General features: G+C 49.1%; 1 protein-coding gene across 1 annotated transcript in view; it reads left to right on the forward strand.

Moving 5' to 3' along the window:
- Nucleotides 1–12,480: 12,480 nt before the first annotated feature.
- Nucleotides 12,481–22,888, forward strand: part of LOC119403149 (uncharacterized) — a 51,706-nt gene continuing 41,298 nt past the window's right edge. The window contains exons 1-2 of the mRNA XM_049418194.1: nucleotides 12,481–12,625; nucleotides 14,127–14,299. Coding sequence (XP_049274151.1) covers nucleotides 12,481–12,625; nucleotides 14,127–14,299 — 318 coding nt within the window. The remainder of the gene's footprint in view (nucleotides 12,626–14,126; nucleotides 14,300–22,888) is intronic.

Raw genomic sequence — 22,888 nt, forward strand, 5'->3', positions numbered from 1 at the left:
GTTTAGCCTTTCTATCAAACCATTAGTCTGAGGGTGGTATGCAGTGGTCTTCCGGTGGTTCGTGTAACTGAGCTTGAAGATGTCGTCCAAGAGCTTTGCCGTAAACGCTGTCCCTCGGTCAGTGATGATGAATGACGGGGCGCCATGACGAAGCACAATGTGATGCATGAAAAACTGGGCGACTTCGGATGCTGTCCCGCGGGGTAGTGCCTTCGCCTCAGCGTAACGGGTCAAGTAATCAGTGGCGACAATGATCCACTTGTTTCCGGAGTAGGACAAAGGAAACGGCCCAAGGAGGTCCATTCCAACCTGGTCAAACGGCGTACGTGGTGGATCGATGGGTTGTAGGAGGCCTGCAGGTTTTAAAGGTGGCGACTTGCGACGCTGACATTCACGGCATCCTTTCACGTAGCGCTTGACGCAAGCAGCCAGTTTAGGCCAGTAATATTGTTGTCGCACCCGGTCAAGAGTCCTCGAGTAGCCCAGATGGCCAGATGTCGGCTCGTCGTGGCAAGCTAACAGGATGTCATCGCGAAGGCCTTGAGGCACAACTAGAAGATGAGATCTGCTGCCGACACCGGTGTTCCGTTTGTATAATATGCCCTCTCGTAAGCAAAATGACGGCAACGTTCGCGAAATAGGACGAGGGATTGACGCGGTGCCACCTTCTAAATGATCAATGATGAGCCTTAACTCAGCGTCCGTTGGTTGTTTAGCGATCAGATCCGCCCCGCTGAGAGTCCCCAGGAAGGCGCTGTCGTCTTCTGCGGCTGCACTTTTCGAGAGGGGCTCGTGATAGTGTGTCGGCATCTTCATGCTTTCTACCTGACTTGTATACGATGGTGACGTCGAATTCCTGAAGTCACAGACTCCATCTTGCTAATCGGCCAGAAGGGTCTCGGAGGTTAGCCAACCAGCATAAAGAGTGATGATCAGTCACAACTTTAAATGGGCGCCCGTAGAGATAAGGCCTAAACTTCGTAATAGCCCATATTACCGCGAGGTACTCCTTCTCTGACGTCGAATAGTTGATCTCGGCTCGTGACAAAGTGCGGCTCGCGTAGGCGATAACTTTTTCGGTCCCATCTTGAGTTTGCACCAAGATAGCTCCGAGACCAATGTTGCTGGCGTCAGTGCGTACCTGTGTGTCAGCGTCCTCATCGAAATGGCCAAGTACAGGAGGAGAAGACAATCTATGTTGCAGTTCCGCAAAGGCAGTCGATTGTTCGTCAGCCCATAGAAATGGTGCGTCGTCACGAGCAAGTCTGATTAGTGGCTCCGCAATCTTAGAGAAATTTTCAATAAAGCGGCGATAATACACACACAGACCCAGAAATCGTCGAAGACTTTTCTTGTCCGTCGGGACTGGAAAAGCAGCCACGGCAGTGGTCTTCTCGGGATCGGGCCGAACACAAGCAGCGCTCACAACGTGGCCGAGGAACTTTAGCTCTTCGTAGCCGAAATGGCATTTCTCAGGCTTGATGGTGAGGTCAGCCGATCGAATGGCTTCGAGAACACTCCGAAGGCGACGTAGGTGCTCGTCAAACGTTTCCGAAAAGACAACGACATCATCCAGGTAGACAAGGCAACTTTTCCATTTGAGGTCAGCGAGAACGGTATCCATCATTCGTTGGAATGTGGCCGGAGCGAAACAGAGGCCGAAAGGACGCACTCGAAATTCGTAAAGGCCGTCCGGAGTTACAAAAGCAGTTTTTTCGCGGTCCCGCTCATCGACCTCTATTTGCCAATAGCCACTTTTCAGGTCGATTGAGGAGAAGTACTTTGCGCGCCTGAGCCTGTCTAGAGAATCGTCGACCCGAGGCAACGGGTACACGTCTTTCTTTGTGACGTTATTCAGCTTCCTATAATCGACACAAAACCGAAGGGTGCCATCCTTCTTTTTCACCAGGACGACAGGCGATGACCACGGGCTGCTTGAGGGCTGTATTACGCAGTCTTGAAGCATTTCCTTCACCTGCGTTTGAATTGCGCGCCGTTCAGTTGGTGAAACTCGGTAAGGCTGCTGCCGTATAGGGTGCGCGTCGTCGTAGGTGATGATACGGTGTTTCGTAATCGATGTCTGACGTATCTTCGACGAACGTGCAAAGCAAGTGTGGAACTCCAGCAACAGGTCGCGCAGTGTTTGTTTGTCTTCGCCAGGAAGAGTGGGACTTATGTCGACTCCGCGGAGAGGTGCTTCAGCAGTGTCGATCGCCTCGGAAGCAAAACACTCAGTGACATCGGCTACTGGGTCGGCGTAGGCGATGACAGTACCGGGGAAAAGGTGCCGGTGGGCGTAGCTGAAGTTTGTGACAAGAACCTCGCAGTGGCCTTCACGGAGGTCAACCAGGCTTCGTGCTACGCAGACACCTTGGGAAAGGAGTAGGAAATGATTGCTTTCCGCCACCACTTCGCCGTGTGCTAATCCGTCGCACGCCACTTTAGCCACGACACTTGCGCGCGGTGGTATCGTGACAGCGTCGTCTATTACACGCAGACATACTCGATGGTGGCTAGTGTCGTTCGCTGCTGTGGCACTCTTTGTCGAGAATGTGACGAGGCGTTGTCGAGTGTCGATGATAGCACCGTGCTCTCTGAGAAAGTCCATTCCAATTATTAGGTCTCGAGAACACTGACGGAGAACGCTCAAGCTAACAACAAAGGTACAACCGCGAATCTGTATTCGTGCCGTGCAAACGCCGAGCGGTGTGACGATATGACCGCCAGCAGTACGAATTGGCGTTCGGTTCCAAGGCGTCGTCACTTTCTTCAGAAGGGCGGCCAGTTTTTCGCTAATGATAGAATAGTCCGCACCCGTATCCACTAAAGCACTGACTTGGCGACCGTCGAGCAGTACTGGAATGTCCAAGAAAACCTTTCTGGAATCAGTCGGTGATGTCGTCGGTGGATCGTCGGTTCGCGTAAGCGTCGATGGGGGGCCTTGAGCATATCCAGTCTGAGCGGCCTTGCCCCCGAAGGTCGCTGTGGTTAGTTTTCCCGGCGTGGGCTGGGCGACCGACCCTGCACCACGCTCGAATAGCTACGGCGACTAGGGGAAAACCGCCGCGGTGATGGGGAGCGAGGTTGGTGCAGGAATGACGAGGATCCACGCTGCTGGGCAACGTAGTCTTCGATTTCAGGGGGCCGCTGGCCGAACCTAGGTCGCGGTGAGTTCGCCGAAAATCCGCGTAGGCCAAGCTCCCGGTAGGTGCGCTGTCGGTATACATGCCCAGCTTCGCCACAGTGGAAGCAGAGAGGACGTCGATCTGGTGCCCGCCATACGTCTGATTTCCGCGGGGTCAGTCGATGGTCGTTGCAATACGGGGCCGCTTGGACTGTCTGCAGCATTGCTGGGGCCGCGGTGTGAAGCGGCATTGCAGGTGTGACCGGTTGCCTCAAAGCTTGAGCATACGACATCCGGGGGAAGTCACTCGGTGGCTGAGGTTCTCTCATAAAAGACGGTTCTCTTAGGGCATGCTGGACTTCATCTCGGACAACGCTGCGGTGAGGGTACTGACAGCTTCTGAAGTTCTTCGCGTATTACTGAGCGTATGAGCTCTCGGAAGAAATCCATGTGGCCACCGAAAGCTCCCAAGCAGTCCGTAGTTGAGGCAGCGTTGACTTGTCGTTCGTATGATGGGGCCCGGTGCCGAAGAGTGTTCTCGATGGTCACGGCTTCAGAAAGAAATTCTGACACAGTCTTGGGCGGACTGCGCACAAGCCCACCGAACAGCTGCTCTTTCACCCCGCGCATGAGGTACCGCACTTTTTTCTCTTCTGCCATGTTGGGGTCGGCTCGTCGGAAAAGACGCGTCATGTCCTCGACATACATTGCAACGCCTTCGTTTGGCATTTGTATGCGGGACTGGAGATCACGCTCAGCTCGCTTGCGACGATCAGGGTTGGCATAAGTCTCAAGAAGCCTGCGTTTGAAGTCTTCCCATGATGTCAAGATGCCTGCACGGTTCTCATACCAAACACGTGCGCCATCCATGAGGCTGAAATAGACGTGTCGCAGCTTGTCTGCGTTGTCCCACTTGTTTTGCACGGCAACAAAGTCGTAGTGCACAAGCCAATCTTCCACATCCTCATGTGGAGCGCCATGGAAGGGATTTGGCGTTCGAGGATTGAGCAAAGTACAATGAAGCGGCGTTGTGCCTTCCGTACCGGTTTGGTTGGTGTCGGTTGGGATGGTCGGAGCCGCCATGTTGTCCGGGAGCAGTCCAAACTCAGGAGCTTGTCCTCGAATCCCTCTGCTGGCGCGGTGCACAGGAGTAACCACCGGCACGATGCTTGAGATCATGCTACTCGGAGGGGTACGGTGCATAGATTACCCCGCACCACCACCAGTTTGTCACGCACTATAGGCGTTGTAGGGCAAGAACACCGGAACAGCAAGACGCGAATGACAGACACGATCCAACGGCTAGCGCTCCTCGCCTTCGTCTTCCTCGCCTTTTTGGCTTGCCACGGCATGCTGGCTCAAAACACCAGGTGGCAATATTCTGGTTTTGGGACGTTGAGCCCCAACAAGTGTCTATACGTCCCGTAGCAGCGGGTACTTCTTCAGTATGCTACTCGGAGTTTTATCAAGGCTCAAGCTATCTATTGACTTCATCACTCAGCATGCGTAGATAGAACCGCCCAGAATCTCTTTACCCGCATCATCGAACTGCGGCATCATCGTCATCCAGCGCATCATCTAAAGTTAATGTTGAATGACGAGAGACATATTTTTCAGCCGACAGCAACGACTTTAAACTCGCAAATGGCAGATTCTGGCAAGAGTAATATTACTGACGACGCAAACGTCGACCTTAAAGTGGGACGCTGAAGGCCACTCGGTCATATCTTGAAACTTCCAATTCGATCTCGCCTTCGCAAGTACCAAACACCGACAGGCTCCGACGTGGAGGACACGATGTATTTCTTTATCTTGTTCCTTCTTTTCACTGTTTCCGCTAACGGTAAGGCGATGTCAATAGTCATATAGTGATGTGTTCCCGTAATTGTGCCACCTTCTCATCTGCACAACGCTATGCCACCTGTAGCTTCATATCATGATTCAATCTCAGGACTGTGTCGTTCTTTCTGCGCAGCTATTGCTCTGACCATGAGCATCGGCCATTTACTGTGGAAATATGAGTGACTAGATGTTTTAGCGCGACCCAGAAAAGTTGTTTATTTTGTTCCTTCAGTTGATATAAAGTTAAATATTGTGCTTGCCACCAGCAAAATTTGAACTCTATGCCAATCATATGTATCTCTGAAAGACCCTGTGACGACTTAAAGGGACACTAAAGAAAAAAAACCGATTTTTCACTTACTAGTAAACTACTGTTTCACGATACTAAAAACAACACGCTTGCCACGAGAAGACGCTTAGTCAGTGAGAAAACGCACAAAAAGAAAATGTAGGTGGTGACGTCACCTTGAAGTTTCCGCACCATTCGCCATGGCGTGACATATTTTGACAGCGCCTGCTACGGCCTACGTACTTCATAATCGGTAAAAATGAAGTACAATGTCCTCTGAGGGGGCCATAGACTTAACATGCCAAGTTTGAGGAAATTTTGTTGAGCCAATGGCGCCAAAATACGATAAATACTCTTTGAAATCCATGACGTCACGCGCGGAGATTATGGCGTGAAATTCAAAAATGAGACTTTGAACTTGATTTACTCCTCTATTAATGAACATATGATGGTGAAATTAACGGCATTAGAGTGGAGTGTTCACAGTACAATTTACCAATTTAAACCGATTCATTGTTTCTCTTTAGTGTGCCTTTAATGAACTTGAACTTGTACTCTACTCATGCGCTTCTTTGTAGAGTTAGTAAACGAAGTTGAACAACTGAATACATATAGCCTACCTCATGTCACATTAAATCATTTAGATAGGCTTTTATTTCGTGAAAAACGACTTATGATGAACGTTGCATACAATTGCTACCATTATTTATCAGCGTCCTAAACGTTCTGTTGCGAAGAACGAGGACGTCGGTTCGAATCACGGTTTCACTTTATAAGATTCACCATGCGTAGGCCTCACGTTTACACAGACGCCCAGTTGCACGAATGAGGAGTCCTCACTGTGGTTCTTTTCAAACGCAAACTGTCAATTCAACTTTTAATGAGCCGAAGGTGCTCGGGACACTCATGAGAACACTGCAAGAGCTCAATGAATCAATGGACAGGTCGAAAACTTGAGATAATGAAAACTTGACAGAATGTGCATACGATAACTTGACCTGTAGGCTATATACTCTTGTAAGAACAATATTTTAGGTCTTCATTGCTTTCGGCCTGTATCGAATTTTTCCAAGCCACAGAAGACGTCGCTACACGGCCTCACTGATTGTTTACTGTGATTTTTTTTTATCACCCCTATTGCCCCATTTCTGAAGAAACGGCCCAATATAATAATTGCTGTGGTTTTACGCGCTAAAACGACGATGTGATTATGAGGAATGCCGTATTGAAGGGCTCCGAAAATTTAGACCACCTGGGGTTGTTTAACGTGCGCCCAAATCCAAGTACAGGGGCATCTAGCATTTTCGCCTCCCTCGAAAATGCAGCTGCCTCGGCCGGGTTTGAACCCGCGACCAGTAGCCGAGCACCGTAATCACACTAACACTGCGGCAGCCCAAGAAACGGCCTGGTGCCAGTTAACCGCATTTCATGAATGTCCGCCTTACACAGCGAGACCAGTGCAATATAAAATTATTTGATAAAGATGGCGATATTTTTAGCATGCATCGGCGAAAGATTCGTGTCAGATTTGCCACAGAGCACAGAAAAGAGAGAGGCGAATGCTTAAACACAGTGGTACGTCTGAAAAGTATTGGGTTAATTTCACGCATACGTAAACTATATCTGTAAAACTTCAGATAACTAACTGTATGCGCTTCCTAGCAGGTTTTTCTGCTGCATGTTTTGCTAAGTCTGGAATATATCTGCAAATGTCCGTTTCCTGTTAAGACGATGCGCTGATGCATGTGTCAATTCCTTTCTTTACCTCAAAGGTTTCAGTAACCTCCCTGGCCTTTCGCGCTTTCCTTCGTACAAAAATAGGACAAGGAAAGTTGCCGCGTATTCATGTTTCCAGCTAAATTTAGTAATTGAACGTCGGTTCGACGGAGCCGTGAAATATCGATAAGCAAGACTTCCCCGATGCATGTGCTGCACGGATAATTTTTAAAGATCTGGGTCATTCCAGGCCAAACGACGCAGCCAGTTTGGCGACCTTTTCAAATGTACTCGAAAGAAATTTTGCTGATTTGTTGCAGTTTATTGAGATGCAATTTATACCACGTAGTGCTGCAATGAAAAATAAGCTTTATACCTCAATCGAAAGGAAATAAATAGTTCTCATATGGCATGTTTTATTCTTAAAATTTTAGTTTTTGGGGAAGAAAATAATTTTGGTCAAGCAATATTAAATGCGTTAAGGTGACTCCTCCTACTACATGACAATCTTATAGCGTTTTTTAACGAAGAAGGTTCAAGCACAGGTTCTGCAGCGAACACTGAAAAAAGACTTTGAAATCAACTCTGTAAACATTAGGTACGTTGACGTGACAAATGAGAGGACAATACCCCATGACCTAATTTTTCTCATTGGTCTGCACAGTCCCCGGAGAGCAAGACTGATTGACAGAAATGCTGAGATTCCGCGATCAACAAAAATTATATCTGAGGAACAAGTGAGTCAAATACGCGCGATATATGAACGTTCTAGTGACGCTCTAGGCTGGTTTTCTGTGTTTGATTTGTGTTTAAATATGCCTGAATATTAATTTTCATAATATGACTAAGTGCAACGGTTTCCTTCCCTGTAATAAAGAAGCAAAAAACTGGTGTGGCTGCTCTCCATGCAGAAGGCCTGGGCTCGATTCTCACAAGGACAGAATGTTTTTTATTATTTATTTATTTATTTGCATCTATCTCGAATCTTCGCTCATGGAAAACGCCGATTTTTCGCTCAAAACCAAAGACGCCGCCACCGACACCGGAATTTCCACGAAACGGGCTCTTTAACGCTGTCGCGTTAATATTGTCACACTTATGACGAGAACCTTACGTTGTTCTGCGTGTTGGGCTGGTTAGGCCAAGAAGCGGCTCAGTCCGAACTTCTTTGTCCTCTTCTACCTGTGGGGGCTCACACAACCATGCGGCATTAGTCCCCTCTTTGAAAAGCATCGACTCGATGCTTGTAAAAAAAAATAATAACTACAACACGCGCAGACGCATAGAACCAGAGACTAAGTACCAATAGCCGCAGGGAAAATAAGATGACGCACCGACACTTGCGCCATGTGCAAACAGGAAAATACAAAGAAAACAACCACAGGAGTTACATGGTAACAGAAGTAGCGCGAAAGCACAAGGGCTACTGTGTGTAGTACGGCTTGAGTCGTACGACGTGCACGGTTTCGGGCCGAAGTTGTCGACGTGAAGACACTGCGCCGTCCGGAAATACTTCGTAGGTGAGGTCACTGACACGTCGGAGAACCTTGTACGGTCCGAAATAGCGGCTCAGAAGTTTTTCAGACAAGCCTGGTCGTCGGATAGGTGTCCACACCCACACTCGGTCGCCAGGGTGGTAGGTGACGTTTCGACGGCGAAGGTTGTAACGTCGCGCATCTGCATCTTGTTGATGACTGATGTTTACGCGAGCCACTTGACGAGCTTCTTCGGCGTACTGGGTGTATTGCTCGGCGTCTGGAGCAAGTTCATCGCTATGATCGCACGGAAGCATAGCATCGAGCATGGTTTGCACGTTGCGTCCGTAAACAAGGCGTTGTTTACGGACGCAACGTGCATTGCGTTGTTTCCTGCGTTGCCGTGTTGTACGCAAACGTGATATATGGCAAAATCTCGTCCCAGGTTTTGTGGTGTACGTCCACGTACATTGAGAGCATGTCTGCTATGGTCTTGTTAAGTCTTTCCGTCAGTCCATTTGTTTGTGGATGGTAAGCTGTTGTTTTTCGGTGACTTGTGCAGCTCAGTTTAAAAATGTCTTCCATCATTTGTGCCGTAAATGACGTCCCTCTGTCCGTAATCACACATGACGGCGCGCCATGTCGCAGGATGATGTGGTGCACGAAGAACTTCGCGACTTCAGACGCCGTGCCGCGAGGTAACGCCTTTGTCTCGGCATAACGGGTCAAGTAATCGGTTGCCACTATAATCCATTTGTTTCCGGTGGACGACAAAGGGAAGGGTCCTAGAAGGTCCACTCCCACAAGGTCGAATGGAGTCCGCGGTGGTGCAATCGGGTGGAGAAGGCCCGCGGGTTTCACAGGGGGCGTCTTGCGACGCTGGCACTCGCGGCAGCCTTGCACGTAGCGGTGTACGCTAGCCGATAGTCGTGGCCAGTAGTACTGCTGGCGCACCCTGGCGAGAGTCCGCGAGTAGCCCAAGTGTCCTGACGTGGGCTCGTCGTGGCACGCAAGGAGGACGTCATCACGCATGTCAGCTGGGACAACGAGGAGAAAGGCTTTGTCGCTACCTCGCGCGTTTTTCTTGTAAAGGATGCCCCTTCTAAGACAAAATGATGACAGCTCGCGAGCAATGTGCCGAGGAACGTGGGAGTTTCGGCCTTCTAAGGACTCGATAACAGGGCGCAATTCTTGATCTGCTCGCTGTCTTGACATGAAGTCAGAATCGCTGACTGCTCCGAGAAAAGCATCGGCCTCCTCTAAGTCCATATCGGGATGCCCCACAGGTGCTCGAGAAAGCGCGTCGGCATCTTCGTGTTTGCGCCCAGACCTGTACACAATCGTGATGTCAAACTCCTGCAAGCGCAAGCTCCATCGAGCGAGACGGCCAGACGGATCTCTGAGATTGGCCAGCCAGCACAGCGAGTGGTGATCAGTCAACACTTTGAAGGGACGGCCGTAGAGGTAAGGACGGAACTTTGCCGTCGCCCACACGACTGCAAGGCATTCCTTTTCTGAAGTAGAGTAGTTGGCCTCGGCTCGGGAGAGTGTACGACTGGCGTAAGCGATGACATACTCAGCGCCGCCGTGTCGTTGTACAAGGACAGCGCCAAGTCCGACGTTGCTGGCATCTGTGTGTACTTCAGTAGCAGCGTCCTCGTCAAAATGGGCTAGAACAGGTGCTGTTTGCATTCGCTGCCGTAACTCTGCGAAAGCTGCCTCTTGTTCTGTAGTCCAGGCAAAGGGTACATCATCTCGGGTCAGTCGCGTGAGCGGTTCGGCTATCTTCGAAAAGTTGGCAATGAACCGACGATAATAAGCACACAAGCCGAGGAAACGTCGCACTGCTCTCTTGTCTGACGGAACAGGGAAGGCGGCGACGGCGGCAGTTTTCTCTGGATCGGGCCGAACTCCATCCGCACTCACGACATGTCCCAGGAATTTCAGCTCTTCATACCCGAAATGGCACTTCTGGGGTTTTAGCGTGAGTTCAGCAGAACGAATGGCTTCCAGAACCATTCTTAGGCGCTTGAGATGTTCTTCGAAGCTCTCAGAGAAGATGACCACATCGTCGAGGTATACAAGGCAGCTTTGCCATTTCAAGCCAGCGAGAACGGTATCCATCATCCGCTGGAAAGTGGCTGGAGCAGAACAGAGGCCGAAAGGAAGAACTCGGAATTCATAAAGCCCATCTGGAGTTACAAACGCTGTCTTTTCTCGGTCTCGCTCAACAACCTCTATCTGCCAATAGCCGCTCTTTAAATCGATCGATGAAAAATACTTGGCGTGTCGCAACCTATCGAGAGAGTTGTCGACCCGTGGAAGCGGGTAAACGTCTTTCTTGGTGACGCTATTGAGCTTCCTGTAATCAATGCAGAATCGTAGCGTTCCGTCTTTCTTCTTCACTAAAACGACTGGCGAGGACCACGGGCTGCTGGACGGTTGAATAACACCATCATCGAGCATCTCCTTTACCTGTGTCTGAATAGCTTCGCGTTCTTTAGCAGAAACACGGTAAGGTTGCTGTCTGATTGGGCGAACGTCATCGTCGGTAATAATTCGGTGCTTCGTGAGGGGCGTTTGGCCGACTCGAGACGAAGAGGCGAAGCAAGATTGAAATTCCTTCAAAAGGTTGTGAAGTGCGGCCTTCCTCTCGTCCGAAAGCTTCGAATTGACGTCGATGTGGTCCAGAAACCTGTCACCATCACTCATTTCCTCGGACGCGAAGCACTCCGTGACGTCAGCTACAGGGTCACCATAGGCCACAGTGGTGCCGCGGAAAAGATGACGGTGCTCGAAGTTGAAATTCGTCACAAGTATCTGTGACCGTCCGTCACGAACACGCACAAGACTTCGGGCTGCGCACACACCTTGAAGCAGCAAGAGTGATAGGTTGCTCTCGGCGACCGCGTCACCGTCTCGGAGATCTTCACAAGTGACCTCTATGAAAGCAGTCGCTCGTGGTGGCAGCGTCACGCTTTCGTCAGCAACACGCAGCGCAGGTCTACGACAGCTACCGGCGTCTCGATCTGTTGCGCGTTGCGTCGAGAAGGTCACCATTCGTTCGCGGAGATTTATAATCGCGCCGTTCTCGCGAAGGAAGTCCATGCCGAGGATGAGTTGACGAGAGCAGTCGCGGAGGACGAGGCAGGTCACCACAAATGTTGACGCACGTATTTTCACTCTTGCGGCGCAGAGACCCAATGGTGTAACAACATGTCCTCCAGCTGTGCGAATACGTGTTCCATTCCATGGCGTCATCACTTTCTTAAGACTAGTGGCCAGTTTTCCGCTAATAATTGAATAGTCTGCACCCGTATCCACCAATGCGCTGACCTGAAGACCGTCTATCAGCACAGGAATGTCGAGCGAGACTCGGTCACTGCGTTCAGATGTAGATTCCGGCGTTTCTCTGGCACTGCACTCAAACGGGGATTTAATGTCCTCGGCGTTTCGCGCAAGCGTCGATGGGAGGTCTTCCGCACTTTGAGTCCCAGCGACATCGCCCCCGAAGGTCGCTGCCTTCAGTTTTCCCGACGAGGGCTTGGGGAACGTCCCCGTGCCGTCGCCCCGAAACGTGGCCCAATGGCTGCGGGTCGCCGTGGAGATGGTGACCGCGATTGACGTCGTGCGAAGGGTACACTTTGCTGGGCGAGGTATTCTTCAATCTCCCTTGGCCTCTGACCAACTTGGGGACGAGGCGAATTAATGGCGAAACCGCGCAGTCCCAGCTGTCGGTACGGGCATTCGCGGTAGATGTGACCGGCCTCACCGCAATGGTAGCAGAGAGGTCTTCTGTCCGACGTACGCCAGAGGTCAGACTTCCGCGTAGGTGCACAGCGACCGTCGATGTCCAAACCAGCGTGTGCTGATTGAATTGCAACTGGCGGCATCATCTGGATCGGGACTGCGGGGCTAGCGACCGGCAAGGAAGAGGCTGGCATGCGCAAGGCTTCGGCATACGTACGGCTCCGAATATCAGTGGACACAGGAGCCGGTTCCACATTGGTAGGCATCGGTTGATAGTGACGGTTATGCAGCACCTGCTGGACCTCGTCTCGGATAACACCGGCGATGGAGCCTACCTCGGGTTGTCTCGGCCCGTACAGCTTCTGCATTTCTTCGCGGACGACAGAGCGAACGATTTCGCAAATCCATTCAGTGCTGTTGCTCCCAAGGGTGGCGCGAAATTCGGGAGACGATGCGGTATTCACTTGCCGGTCGAATAGGGCAGACCGCTGATGAAGTACTTTCTCCATCGTTGCGGCTTCAGTCAGAAACTCGGCTACACTCTTTGGAGGACTCCGCACCAGACCAGCAAAAAGCTGCTCCTTCACACCTCGCATAAGATAGCGCAGCTTTTTTTCTTCTGGCATTGCAGGATCCGCTCGCTTGAAAAGCCGTGTCATGTCCTCCACGTACATTGTGACGGTCTCGTTCGGCATCTGAATGCGTGCTTGCAGTGCACGTTCAGCACGTTCGCGGCGGTCTGGGCTCCTGTAGGTCTCCAAGAGGCGATGCTGGAACTCGCGCCAGGATGTCAAGACATCATCTCTGTTCAAGAACCATGTTCGGGCGCCGTCCTTTAAGCAGGAATAGACGTTGCGGAGCTTTGCGGCGTCATCCCAGTAATTGATCGCTGCGACACGTTCAAACTCACTCAGCCAGTCGTCTACATCTTCAAACAGCTCTCTGTGAAAGGGACTAGGCATCAGCGGATTCTGAACGGTGCAGTAGATCGGTGTAGAAGACGTAGGAACTTCCATGGCCGCTTGAGGTGAAGTCATAGTCACTGCGTCAGTAGGCTGTTCCGGTGCCTCCGGTGGTAAGCCTCGTTGGCGGCGGCTTGCTCTGTGAACTGGAGTGTTCACGGGCACAGGGCTTGTGTTTCGGCTACCGGGCGGGGTCTTGTGCATGGGGTGAGTCGTGAGTCGTCGTACCCAGCTCCTCCACCAATCTTGTCACACTTATGATGAGAACCTTACGTTGTTCTGCGTGTTGGGCTGGTTGGTTGGTTGGTTGGTTGGTCCTCAGTTACTTGGCGCAACCCACCACGGGGGATCGGCCATGAAACAGGCGGTACCTTATTTTAGAAATTAAATTGTTTTACTATACGAATAAGTTTAGGAATGAATGTTTTAAAAAATTAGATTCACTGGTACAATCCAGATGCTAAAAAAAAAAAAAAAAAAAACCATTTGAATAGGTTGAAACAGTGAAATGGTGCATAAACTTAACATTCTATTCTTTTTGTTTCCCGTAAAAACTCGCACACGGCTTCGCAAACGTTCCTGTGGCTAAAGCCCATTTCAGTTGCACCAAAGGAAAGAATCACCGGAAGGGCTGGTTAGGCCAAGAAGCGGCTCAGTCCGAACTTCTTTGTCCTCTTCTACCTGTGGGGGCTCACACAACCATGCGGCAATATGTAAGAGTTAGGGGAATATTATCTCGATTGCGGCTACTTGGTTACCCCATTCAGCAGTCCATATTTCAATGCAACAGAGGAAGCCATTCTCTTGGGTCTTATAGCATGAATATGGCGTACCAGTAACGTGTCCTCACGCTACTTGCATGACCATTGCACCCGTTTGTTGCCCACACTTATAGGTATACAGCCTTTGTATCATTATGACCTAGCGTCTGCTGTGCAGTAAAAGGAGCTGACTCATCTTTCACGCAGGATTAAAGAAACCACATGTCGTCTATCCTCGACTCCTCGAGGAACGGTCTTCGGATGGAGCGATGGTGCTGAGGGTGCACGACCAACTGACGCTGAGCCTAAAGAAAGCCTCGGTGGCGGCACCTGAACTGCGTGTCTTTACCGAGGAAAACGGGAAGACCGTCACCCACGTCGTATGTACACACACGCATAAGAAATCCTTCGGATATATGCGGGCATTTCAAATCTCGGACTCCTACGCAACTGTCCCAGAAAGTTTTGCTAAAATAGCAAGAACATTCATGAGCCATGGCCCTATCGGGAAAATAGGAGCAAGCGATGCTTGGCGTCTGCGTGCCTGACGTACTACTTTTATTTATTTATTTATTTATTTATTTATTTATTTATTTATTTATTTATTTATTTATTTACATCGAATTGTGGAATGCTCCCTCCTAACTCTTTCCTTCCTTCATGCCGGGAATTGGACTTTCACTTCAGTTGCTACAGGCAACAACGACGGTCATGCGTTCATATCCTGGCAACAATGGTATGTGGCAACGTGAAATCAGAAGTCGCCTCGATAAGAGATCCGGCTCACACAGATGTGACCGGCGCAACTTCGAGGGCCGCACTTATTTGCTCACGCGGGCACCTCTTTTTTTTTTTTTTTAGTAGGACGCCAAAATCTGTGAGTTAGAAAAGCTTCGCTTAAAAGCAGAAGCGTCCTCTAGCAGTAAGTCGTCCTCTAAATGAAGTTGCTCGTACGTGTCGTGCCTTGACCAACGTCATGGCGACAGCCTAACAGTACCCGTGTTGTGTGCTTGTACAGTTTGAGGGCAGGTAACAGAAAACTGTACCAGTGCGGCCTAGCGCATCTCCAATACCAGTTCAGTGGCATACGTAAATGGCTCGTAATAAAGTTTTCTAAAGCTTAGCTTTATTTCAAGGGACATTTCACAGGAAAGCTGTGTCAACTGTTTAGTTCATTAGGGCAAACATTTTTCCTTCGAGAAACTTGTACTGATTCAGGGCAAGGGATTGTTAACATGCGTCCACGAGAGGACGCCTGTATTAAAAAATATTTCATGGATACGCTGCAGGGTTTTTTGCGATGAGACAACTAAACTAATATCCAGACACCTAATAAGACGGCTGACAGGGTCCCTTATGCATCCATGTCAGTCGACTCGAAGAAGAAAACCGTCTTCTTCATTTACTTCTAAGTCGATGCGCGAGCAGGACCACGTCGGGGGGGCTAACCACGTCCTTTTGTCCTGACCGCGGGCAACGCTTTTGTATTCTTTGAAAAATCAATAAATGAATGTATTGAACCTGCCGCGTCCCCCTCCGAAAGCTTTCTGCAACTAACGTGGTTTTGCAATGCCTCCAGGATCGGAGGCATTGTAAGCTTTCTCCACCTCACCTTACTTTGCATTGCCTCCGGGGTCGGCCCACCTCGTGACGTCACAAATTTCGGCAATATGTGACGTCATGATGACGTCATCACGTTATTATTACTTTTTGCATCACTCGTGTTGATACCAACGTGGACGGTGGTCAATGTTCGCGTCTGGTGAGGCATCTTAAGGCTTTCGCCTCAGTAAGGTGGCCGCAGTCGCTTTGTTGGCGAAACACTTAAACGCCAGTAGTGAACAACTTTATTCATAAATATATGCATTGTATTTATGACGCCTAAGAAAAAAGAGCCCCATGGCATTTCATAAAATACCTAGGTCAGTGAGATTTCCTGAACTAGTCTGTTCGCGTGAGCCCAATTTTGCATATGCATTGCAGTACAACGGTGAAGACATCGAAAAAGACCTATACGAAGACGAAGGCCAGATTGCTACAGTAGCCGTGACCAAAGACGAACACGGCGTCTACATGGTGCGTATGATATTTCAAGATTTCTAAGCACCAATTCCATCATTGCTTGAAGCTTTGGAATTACTACTTCAAAAGTGCTGATCCACATTACATGCACGGCATTCTTTTGTATTAACCATTTAAAAAAATAAAATCTCGTGTGTAGTACACAGGAAGCTGAGAAAGTAAAATTATAGGAAGTCGCGTTTAAACACATTGATGCCGCTCAGATACAGATTCCACAGTTAAAGAGGTCATGAACCACCTTTCAAAGTAATGATTTAATGACCTCTATATCGGAGTTTACTGCCTCCCGAATCAATTGCCGCAAAAATTTCTCGAATCCGTCAAGAATGAGCGGGGTTACGGGGGTTTGGCGCACGCTCTCAGCGCTTTCTCTCTTTTCTCGTGCCGACGAGCGCACTGGAAGCTACACAGGGAGGGATGGCACGGGGGAAAGAAGTTACGTCAACGCGCATCATGAAACGCGATCGCTCTCCCGCTGTGATTCGCGTGTGCGAGTGCGGCTACCGTGTACTGAGGAGTGCGGTGCCGGCAAGTGGCGGCACCCCGTGGCAAGAAGCGCATCTGATCCGAACGCCGCTCTCGATTTATGTCGGCTATCGGCCAATGAGGATGCTATGTCTTTTCGACGTGAACAGGCAGATCGCGACGCCAACGGGCAGACACCCCGCCCACCGACGAGAGTGAGAACCAGCCTCTGTTTGAAAAGAGGGCGCGTGAGAAAACAGCATTTTCGCATTCCGCTTGTAGCCTTTACGCGGCGCGCACGACTGCAATATTTGGCTGAGCAGTTCGTAGCCGTGTCAGCTTTCCGCAGGATATGTTTTTTCAACAAGACCAAGGGGTGCTTCCTGACCCCTTTAAAGAACAGCGCTACACTAACGACGCAAGCAGAGAGTAAACCAGGCGATGAGCGCTAGTTTGCTTTCCCGGTCGGTGTATATAATTAGACTTTTGAAGGAACCAATTGTATTTGGTTACATTTTTCGAACGTGTACAGTTGCCGTACCATCTAGCCAACCTGTCCACTGTAGGAATACAGAAAATGATCCTTCACATAGTCTATCCCGGATCCTCTATTCCTCAAGTTCCTCTTTCTCTAATCTTTCTCGTGTGGTGAATTTGCGTTTCTTTGCAATGCAGGCTTCAGTAAATATAGCAGGTGAGTAATATTTACTAATGATCGAGATAAGAAATAAAGCCACATGGTACCTGTGAATTTCCCTAAGATGAATGGAAGACTAAAGCCGTTTTCTTCTTTTTCTTTTTAGTCGACTGTATTTATCCCGCCCGAAATCTTTCCGCACCCAACGTGGTTTTGCATTACCTCTGGGATCGGAGTAATTCGAAGCTTTCTGTACCTCACGGGGTTTTGCAGTGCCTCCGTGATAGGCCAACCTTTGGCCAAGCGATGATGTCCTGTGGTGATGACATACTGAAGTCACAAATTTTGGTGACCTGTGACGTCATGGTAACGCCACAGAGTGACGTCTTTAGATGATGATTTCTCGCATCACTGACGTTGACGCGGCCCCGCCGACGGTAATTTTTCTCGTTTAATGAGGCAACTAAGACTTTCGCCTGAGAAAACACGTAAAAATAACAGGCCTCTTTATGCACTCAGCTAAGACGACTCGAAGGCGAAACTAGAAGAGAAACTCGGGCTAGTTGGCGGTTCATCATTGCGAAGAAAAGTTACACCATCTCCCGCTAAAGGGAAACATGTGTGGATGCGAAGTAGCGGAGAGCTAGTTAGCTTGAGCGGGAGATCGTGTAATTTTATTGAGAGGACGAATGAGAATGTATAAGAGAACAGATACAACGCCGCTAGACGTCGACGTTTCGATTCGGCTTCACGTTGCCGCGCCGCTTCGAGATCCACCGCTCGACGTTGGCGTTTTGATTCGGCTTCTCAAGCCCAGAGTTCAGGGTCCGCTTGTCGCCACTTCCGTTTCGCGGCAGCGGCCCCAGCGCTCATCGCGGCGATGCACAGGAGGGAGAATGAGGCGCGCGCGCTCCGTCGTTTTCATACCGCGGAACTACCATGGCGCCCCCAGCGGAGTATGTCGCTGTCACACCACCTGTCGTGCGCGCCGCTCCGTAGAGTAGAGGATTCCTAGAGGAGAGTTGGGAGCGAAGGAAAGGAGAAAGAGGGGGAGGGGACGCACGCGCCGCTTCGTATTCCTAGAGGAGAGAAAAGGGGAGGGGACGCGCATGCGCAGTGGGGATGGACGCCGCGGGACGCGGGAGTGAGGGACAAAGCCCCCGCCATAAGCTGCTTCGCATCTAAAACAGCTCTAAAAACGGACGAAGACTAAGGAAGACACGACATAGCGCCTTAGACCTCGTCCATTTTTAGCGCTGTTTTTCCTTCACAATGCTCGATCGAAGGCGAAAGCCATCTTTTTTTCATCTCAGTCAATGTATTGGTCCTGGCCCGCCACCCACCGAAAGCTTTCCGCACCTAACATGGCTTTAACACGGAAGTGTTTTATGCAGGGGTCCACCAACACTTCAGTGACGTATTTCCGTCACGGAAATGACGTCGAGAAAAATTTCCGCGATCAGATGACAAATGAAAAACTTAAAACCCACGACCTTTCGGTCCGCGACAGCAGATGCCGGTCCCGCTATCTAGTGCGCCACGGTGACACACTCTGGAGGCTTTACAAACGCGCGTTTTGTATTTCGCACTTTCCTCTCAGAGTGCTCTCGGTTGGCGGGGTAGTGTCGCCGACTGGGAGCGGTAGAGTGAAGTAATGCAATGTGGCCGTGGCCTCCGCAAGTAGCTCCTGCAACGCTTCGTTGCTACGCGTCTGTCCCATTCGGCGCTTTCGTGTTATACCGATTCCTATGACGGAGGGGCCAACTATGTTCTTTCACTGCCTGCAGGATCGGAGGCGTTGCAAGCTTTCAGCACCTCCACTGGTTTTGCACTGCCTCCGTGATCGGCCCACCTTTGACCAAGCGACGATTTTGTGTGATTACGTCATGGTGTGACGACACGGTGTGTGACGGCATACCAAAGCTACTACGACGTCACAAATTTTGTTCATCTGCGACGTCATGATGACGTAATATAGTGACGTCCTTACATGGTCGTTTCTCGCATCACTCGTGTAGACGCCGCCGATGTCGGCACTCACTTTTCGCGTTTGCAGAGGCGTCTAAGGCTGTCGCCTTAAAACACACTTATTATGTACAAATCATCTATGACGCTCACTTTTCACCCTTTCTCTACGTTCCAGGACGGACTGGTGGGTCCGAAGCACAGAATCGAGCCACTGCCATTCGAGGAAAGAATGGAAGAAGGCGTCGTTCCACACGCCATCCACGAAATCGATCAGCCGCCAATGATGGACCAAACTGTCAGGCATACAGAGCAAGGTGAACGAATCACATTACAGTGATACTAGATAAGAAAGATCGATAAGGGAAGATAAAGTTTGGGTAAGGAAATACGTTAATTTCTGCAGCCCATATCACAGTGCCGAGGAGCATCGGGAAGGGAAATAAAAAATAGAAGAGAGGGGAAAGAGAACACCACCGAGCGGCAGGTCGGCGTTCATGTTTTCCATTAGAGCAGGACCTGTTTAAATTCGCAGCAATGGACCACGAGTGCATTCTGCCTGCTCTGGAAGTAGCAGGTATTATGCGCATGTTTTCTGTTTCTGATTTCAGCTCGCTCTTCTTTTCCTATCTCTCTAGCTATTAAAAAGTCATCATCACCATCATCAGCCCGACTACGCCCAGTGCAGGGCAAAGGCCTCTCCCAGGTCCCGCCAATCAACCCTGTCTTGTGCTTGCTGCTGCCACGTTATCCCCGCAAACTTCTTAATCTCATCTGCCCACCCGACTTTCTGCAGCCCTTTCGTGCGCTTGTCTTCTTTTGGAATCCAGTCTGTTGCTCTTAATTACCAGATGTTACCTTGCCTACGCGCTGCATGCCCTGCCCATGCCCATTTCTTCTTGATATCGGCAAAGATGTCCTTAACACCCGTTTGTTCCCTGACTCATTAAGAACTGAAATAACTAACGTTTCAATGATCTCATTTGGCATCGCAGATGAAAAGGTGAGCGAGCGTCAGACAGGACAAGAACCTCCACAAGTCCCGGAGACAGTTACGATTGAAGTATTCTTCGTCGTGGACGGCCATCATCATAGACACTTCGGCTCGGAAACGGCACTGCTCTTCTATTTGTGCGTTATGATGAATGCCGTGAGTATAACTACAGTTAGTTGAGCTTAAGCAAGGCATCAAAAACCAAGCATGCTCCTCGTAGCTATTAAACACCCAGACTTCATGAGCTATTTCATCCTCACAGGAACGCACTTGCATAAGTTTTTAGAAACATCAAGCTGTCCTTTGTAACAGCCTAAGAAATAATTACATTGCGTAACTGCCGAGTGAACAGCGAATTTTAGTTTGCCCGTAGACTTCCTTGCGTTCCCGTAATAAAGTGTTAGCGTAGCCGCAAACGTGAGAGGCCGGACGGTTATATGGCGGCGCAAAGATGAACCTGGCGAGCACACAATTGTTATTGTAGAAGCCTAGTGTATCCTACAGCTCTTCTCTGGTGACGCAGATACTCAGCAGCGGCGTGATTCCGAATGCGTTGCCTCAAACTTAAACGAACACCCGGCAAAGACAAAGAAGCGTATCTATATAAAAAAAAATGTGCTTTTGGAAAGCGTCACAAGATGTCGACACCATCGTCCAGTAACCGGGTATTCCGTGAACCCCTTTGCGTATACCGGAATATTGTACACGCTATGACATCTCTGCCTTTCTGTAAATAAATTCTCTCTCTCTCCCTCTCTTTGTTGTATGCATCTACACCTTTACGCGAATCCTTGTTCGTAGTTGCACGTATCGCCTGGCTATACTGATAATAATCTCGTCCACTCTAATGACAGAGCAATTTATTTAGATTTACTTAATTGCACGTAACTAGAAATCTTGCCAACAATGCAATCGCAGGCGTATCCAAAAGAACTGCTTAGTAAATAGTCAAAGAATGTTACAAGGAGAAACCTATTTGCCATATAATAGCGAACCGTAAACATATAAACAAAAAAGAAAAATGCCACGTATCGCATTACCAGCAATAGTGAAAAGGCCAATAAAGCAACAGAGTGAAATTTAGGAGTTACTACAACAATAACAAAAAAAAGCTCAAAGTGGAAATAAAGCAATCGCATAGAATGAATACGCGAAATGAAGTGATGGCCGAAATCACCAACAGAATGGGCACAAAAAACCAAGAAGTTTAATCTTTGGAATGAGAAAGATAGTGGCATTTAACATATAATACCACACAGGGTTTTATAATGCCGCAATGTAACGGCAGTTTCCGTCGTTCTCGTCTCGTTCTCTTAAGCTTGAGTCGATGGACTGTTTCAGTTCAACGCATAACCGTTACGAAATCTAATTATCCAGTAACTGTGATAGAGAGCCTCGTAAACGAATATAAATAAAGCGCTTAACCTGCCTTGCTCACTCTGTATTGTTGCCTGCTGCACGCTACTATCACGGATAAGCAATAAAAAAACATCCCGCGATACGTCCTCTTCGCAGATGTCGGTCTCCATTGTGTTCGTGCACAATTATTATTGCAAGTTTCAAAATTGTTAGTTGGACAATTTGGTTGAAGTTCATTTTGTTGAAACAGCGCGTTACTAGTCGGGGAACAGGAAGAGAGATGCACATCACATGCAGTAACTTCACAGCAAAGCCTATTTGAAAAAACACGTAAATTATACGCATGATAGTAACACGTGGTGGGCGATACAGATTACAATCAAAGAACGTGTGTTAGCGGCAACAACAATCTAAGTCAGGCCTAGATAGGCTGTCTTGGCATCAGTGTTAGGGAGGGTTTACTGACGCAGTCTTTATCCCTACTTACGATATGTAAGCCTTCAACCACCTTGCGTGTTGCCTGATCCTTCTGTGTAAATAAAACATCGGTGTCAGCAAAGCTTGCGCAGCAATCGCATTCTCCGCAATCCTTTGTAAAATACGAGTGTGCATCACTCCCTGTATTGTCCTGGTGATCACGAAGAGGTGTGTTTGCACACCACCATGTTTGGCCTATGAAGGAAGCAACGCACTTTAGGGAATCTGATAGACGTCCCATGAACTTAAGTTCATTTTCAAATAGATTTCACTTGTGAGTTCAGCGCGTGTCATGTGCCGTCTTCTTGTCCCTCGTCTAGTAAAGCGCACTTTCAAGGAAGTGCACATTTGAACCTTCTCGACTCCATTCGCCGAGTGTTCGTATGATTCGCTCACTGTTTGTCCTCTAACAAAACACTTTGTAGCAGCTATTACCTTTTCTCAACAGGTGGGTCTCAGATACCGTACAATAAGGAATCCGAAGATAACTTTCCTAGTTACCGGCGTCGACATGTCTACGGTAAGGTTATCATACCGATTCTAACTAGACCAATTTAACGTTCTAAATAGTACCCTCAGGTAATCAAGGGTACGATGAAAAAATGATGGCTGATCCCTCCGTGATAGGAATCGGTATAACACGAAAGTGAAACGTGTCGTCACAGAAGTAGCTGATTGTTTACAGGGCATTGTTATATGAGATCTTGTACAATGTCTACTGTTTGCCATATATAGCAGCACTTGATGCGGACGCACTCACGTTGGCGCCTAGTGGCACACCTCCGTACCGACGACTAACGCCCACGATCATGATTTAACCCCTGCGGTAGCTGAAGTGCTTAACATATACGTGGGCACAGCAATCCCGCGCAAATATGGCATCAACAAGCACATAATAAACACTGATACTCGATATACACCTCTTCAAAGCGTCGTGAAACGCGAAGAGAAACGATATGCTCGTCGTGTATTCCCTCTAGCGTGGCCGTT

Source organism: Rhipicephalus sanguineus, chromosome 8 (assembly GCF_013339695.2).
Source record: "Rhipicephalus sanguineus isolate Rsan-2018 chromosome 8, BIME_Rsan_1.4, whole genome shotgun sequence".
Lineage (NCBI taxonomy): Eukaryota > Metazoa > Arthropoda > Arachnida > Ixodida > Ixodidae > Rhipicephalus > Rhipicephalus sanguineus.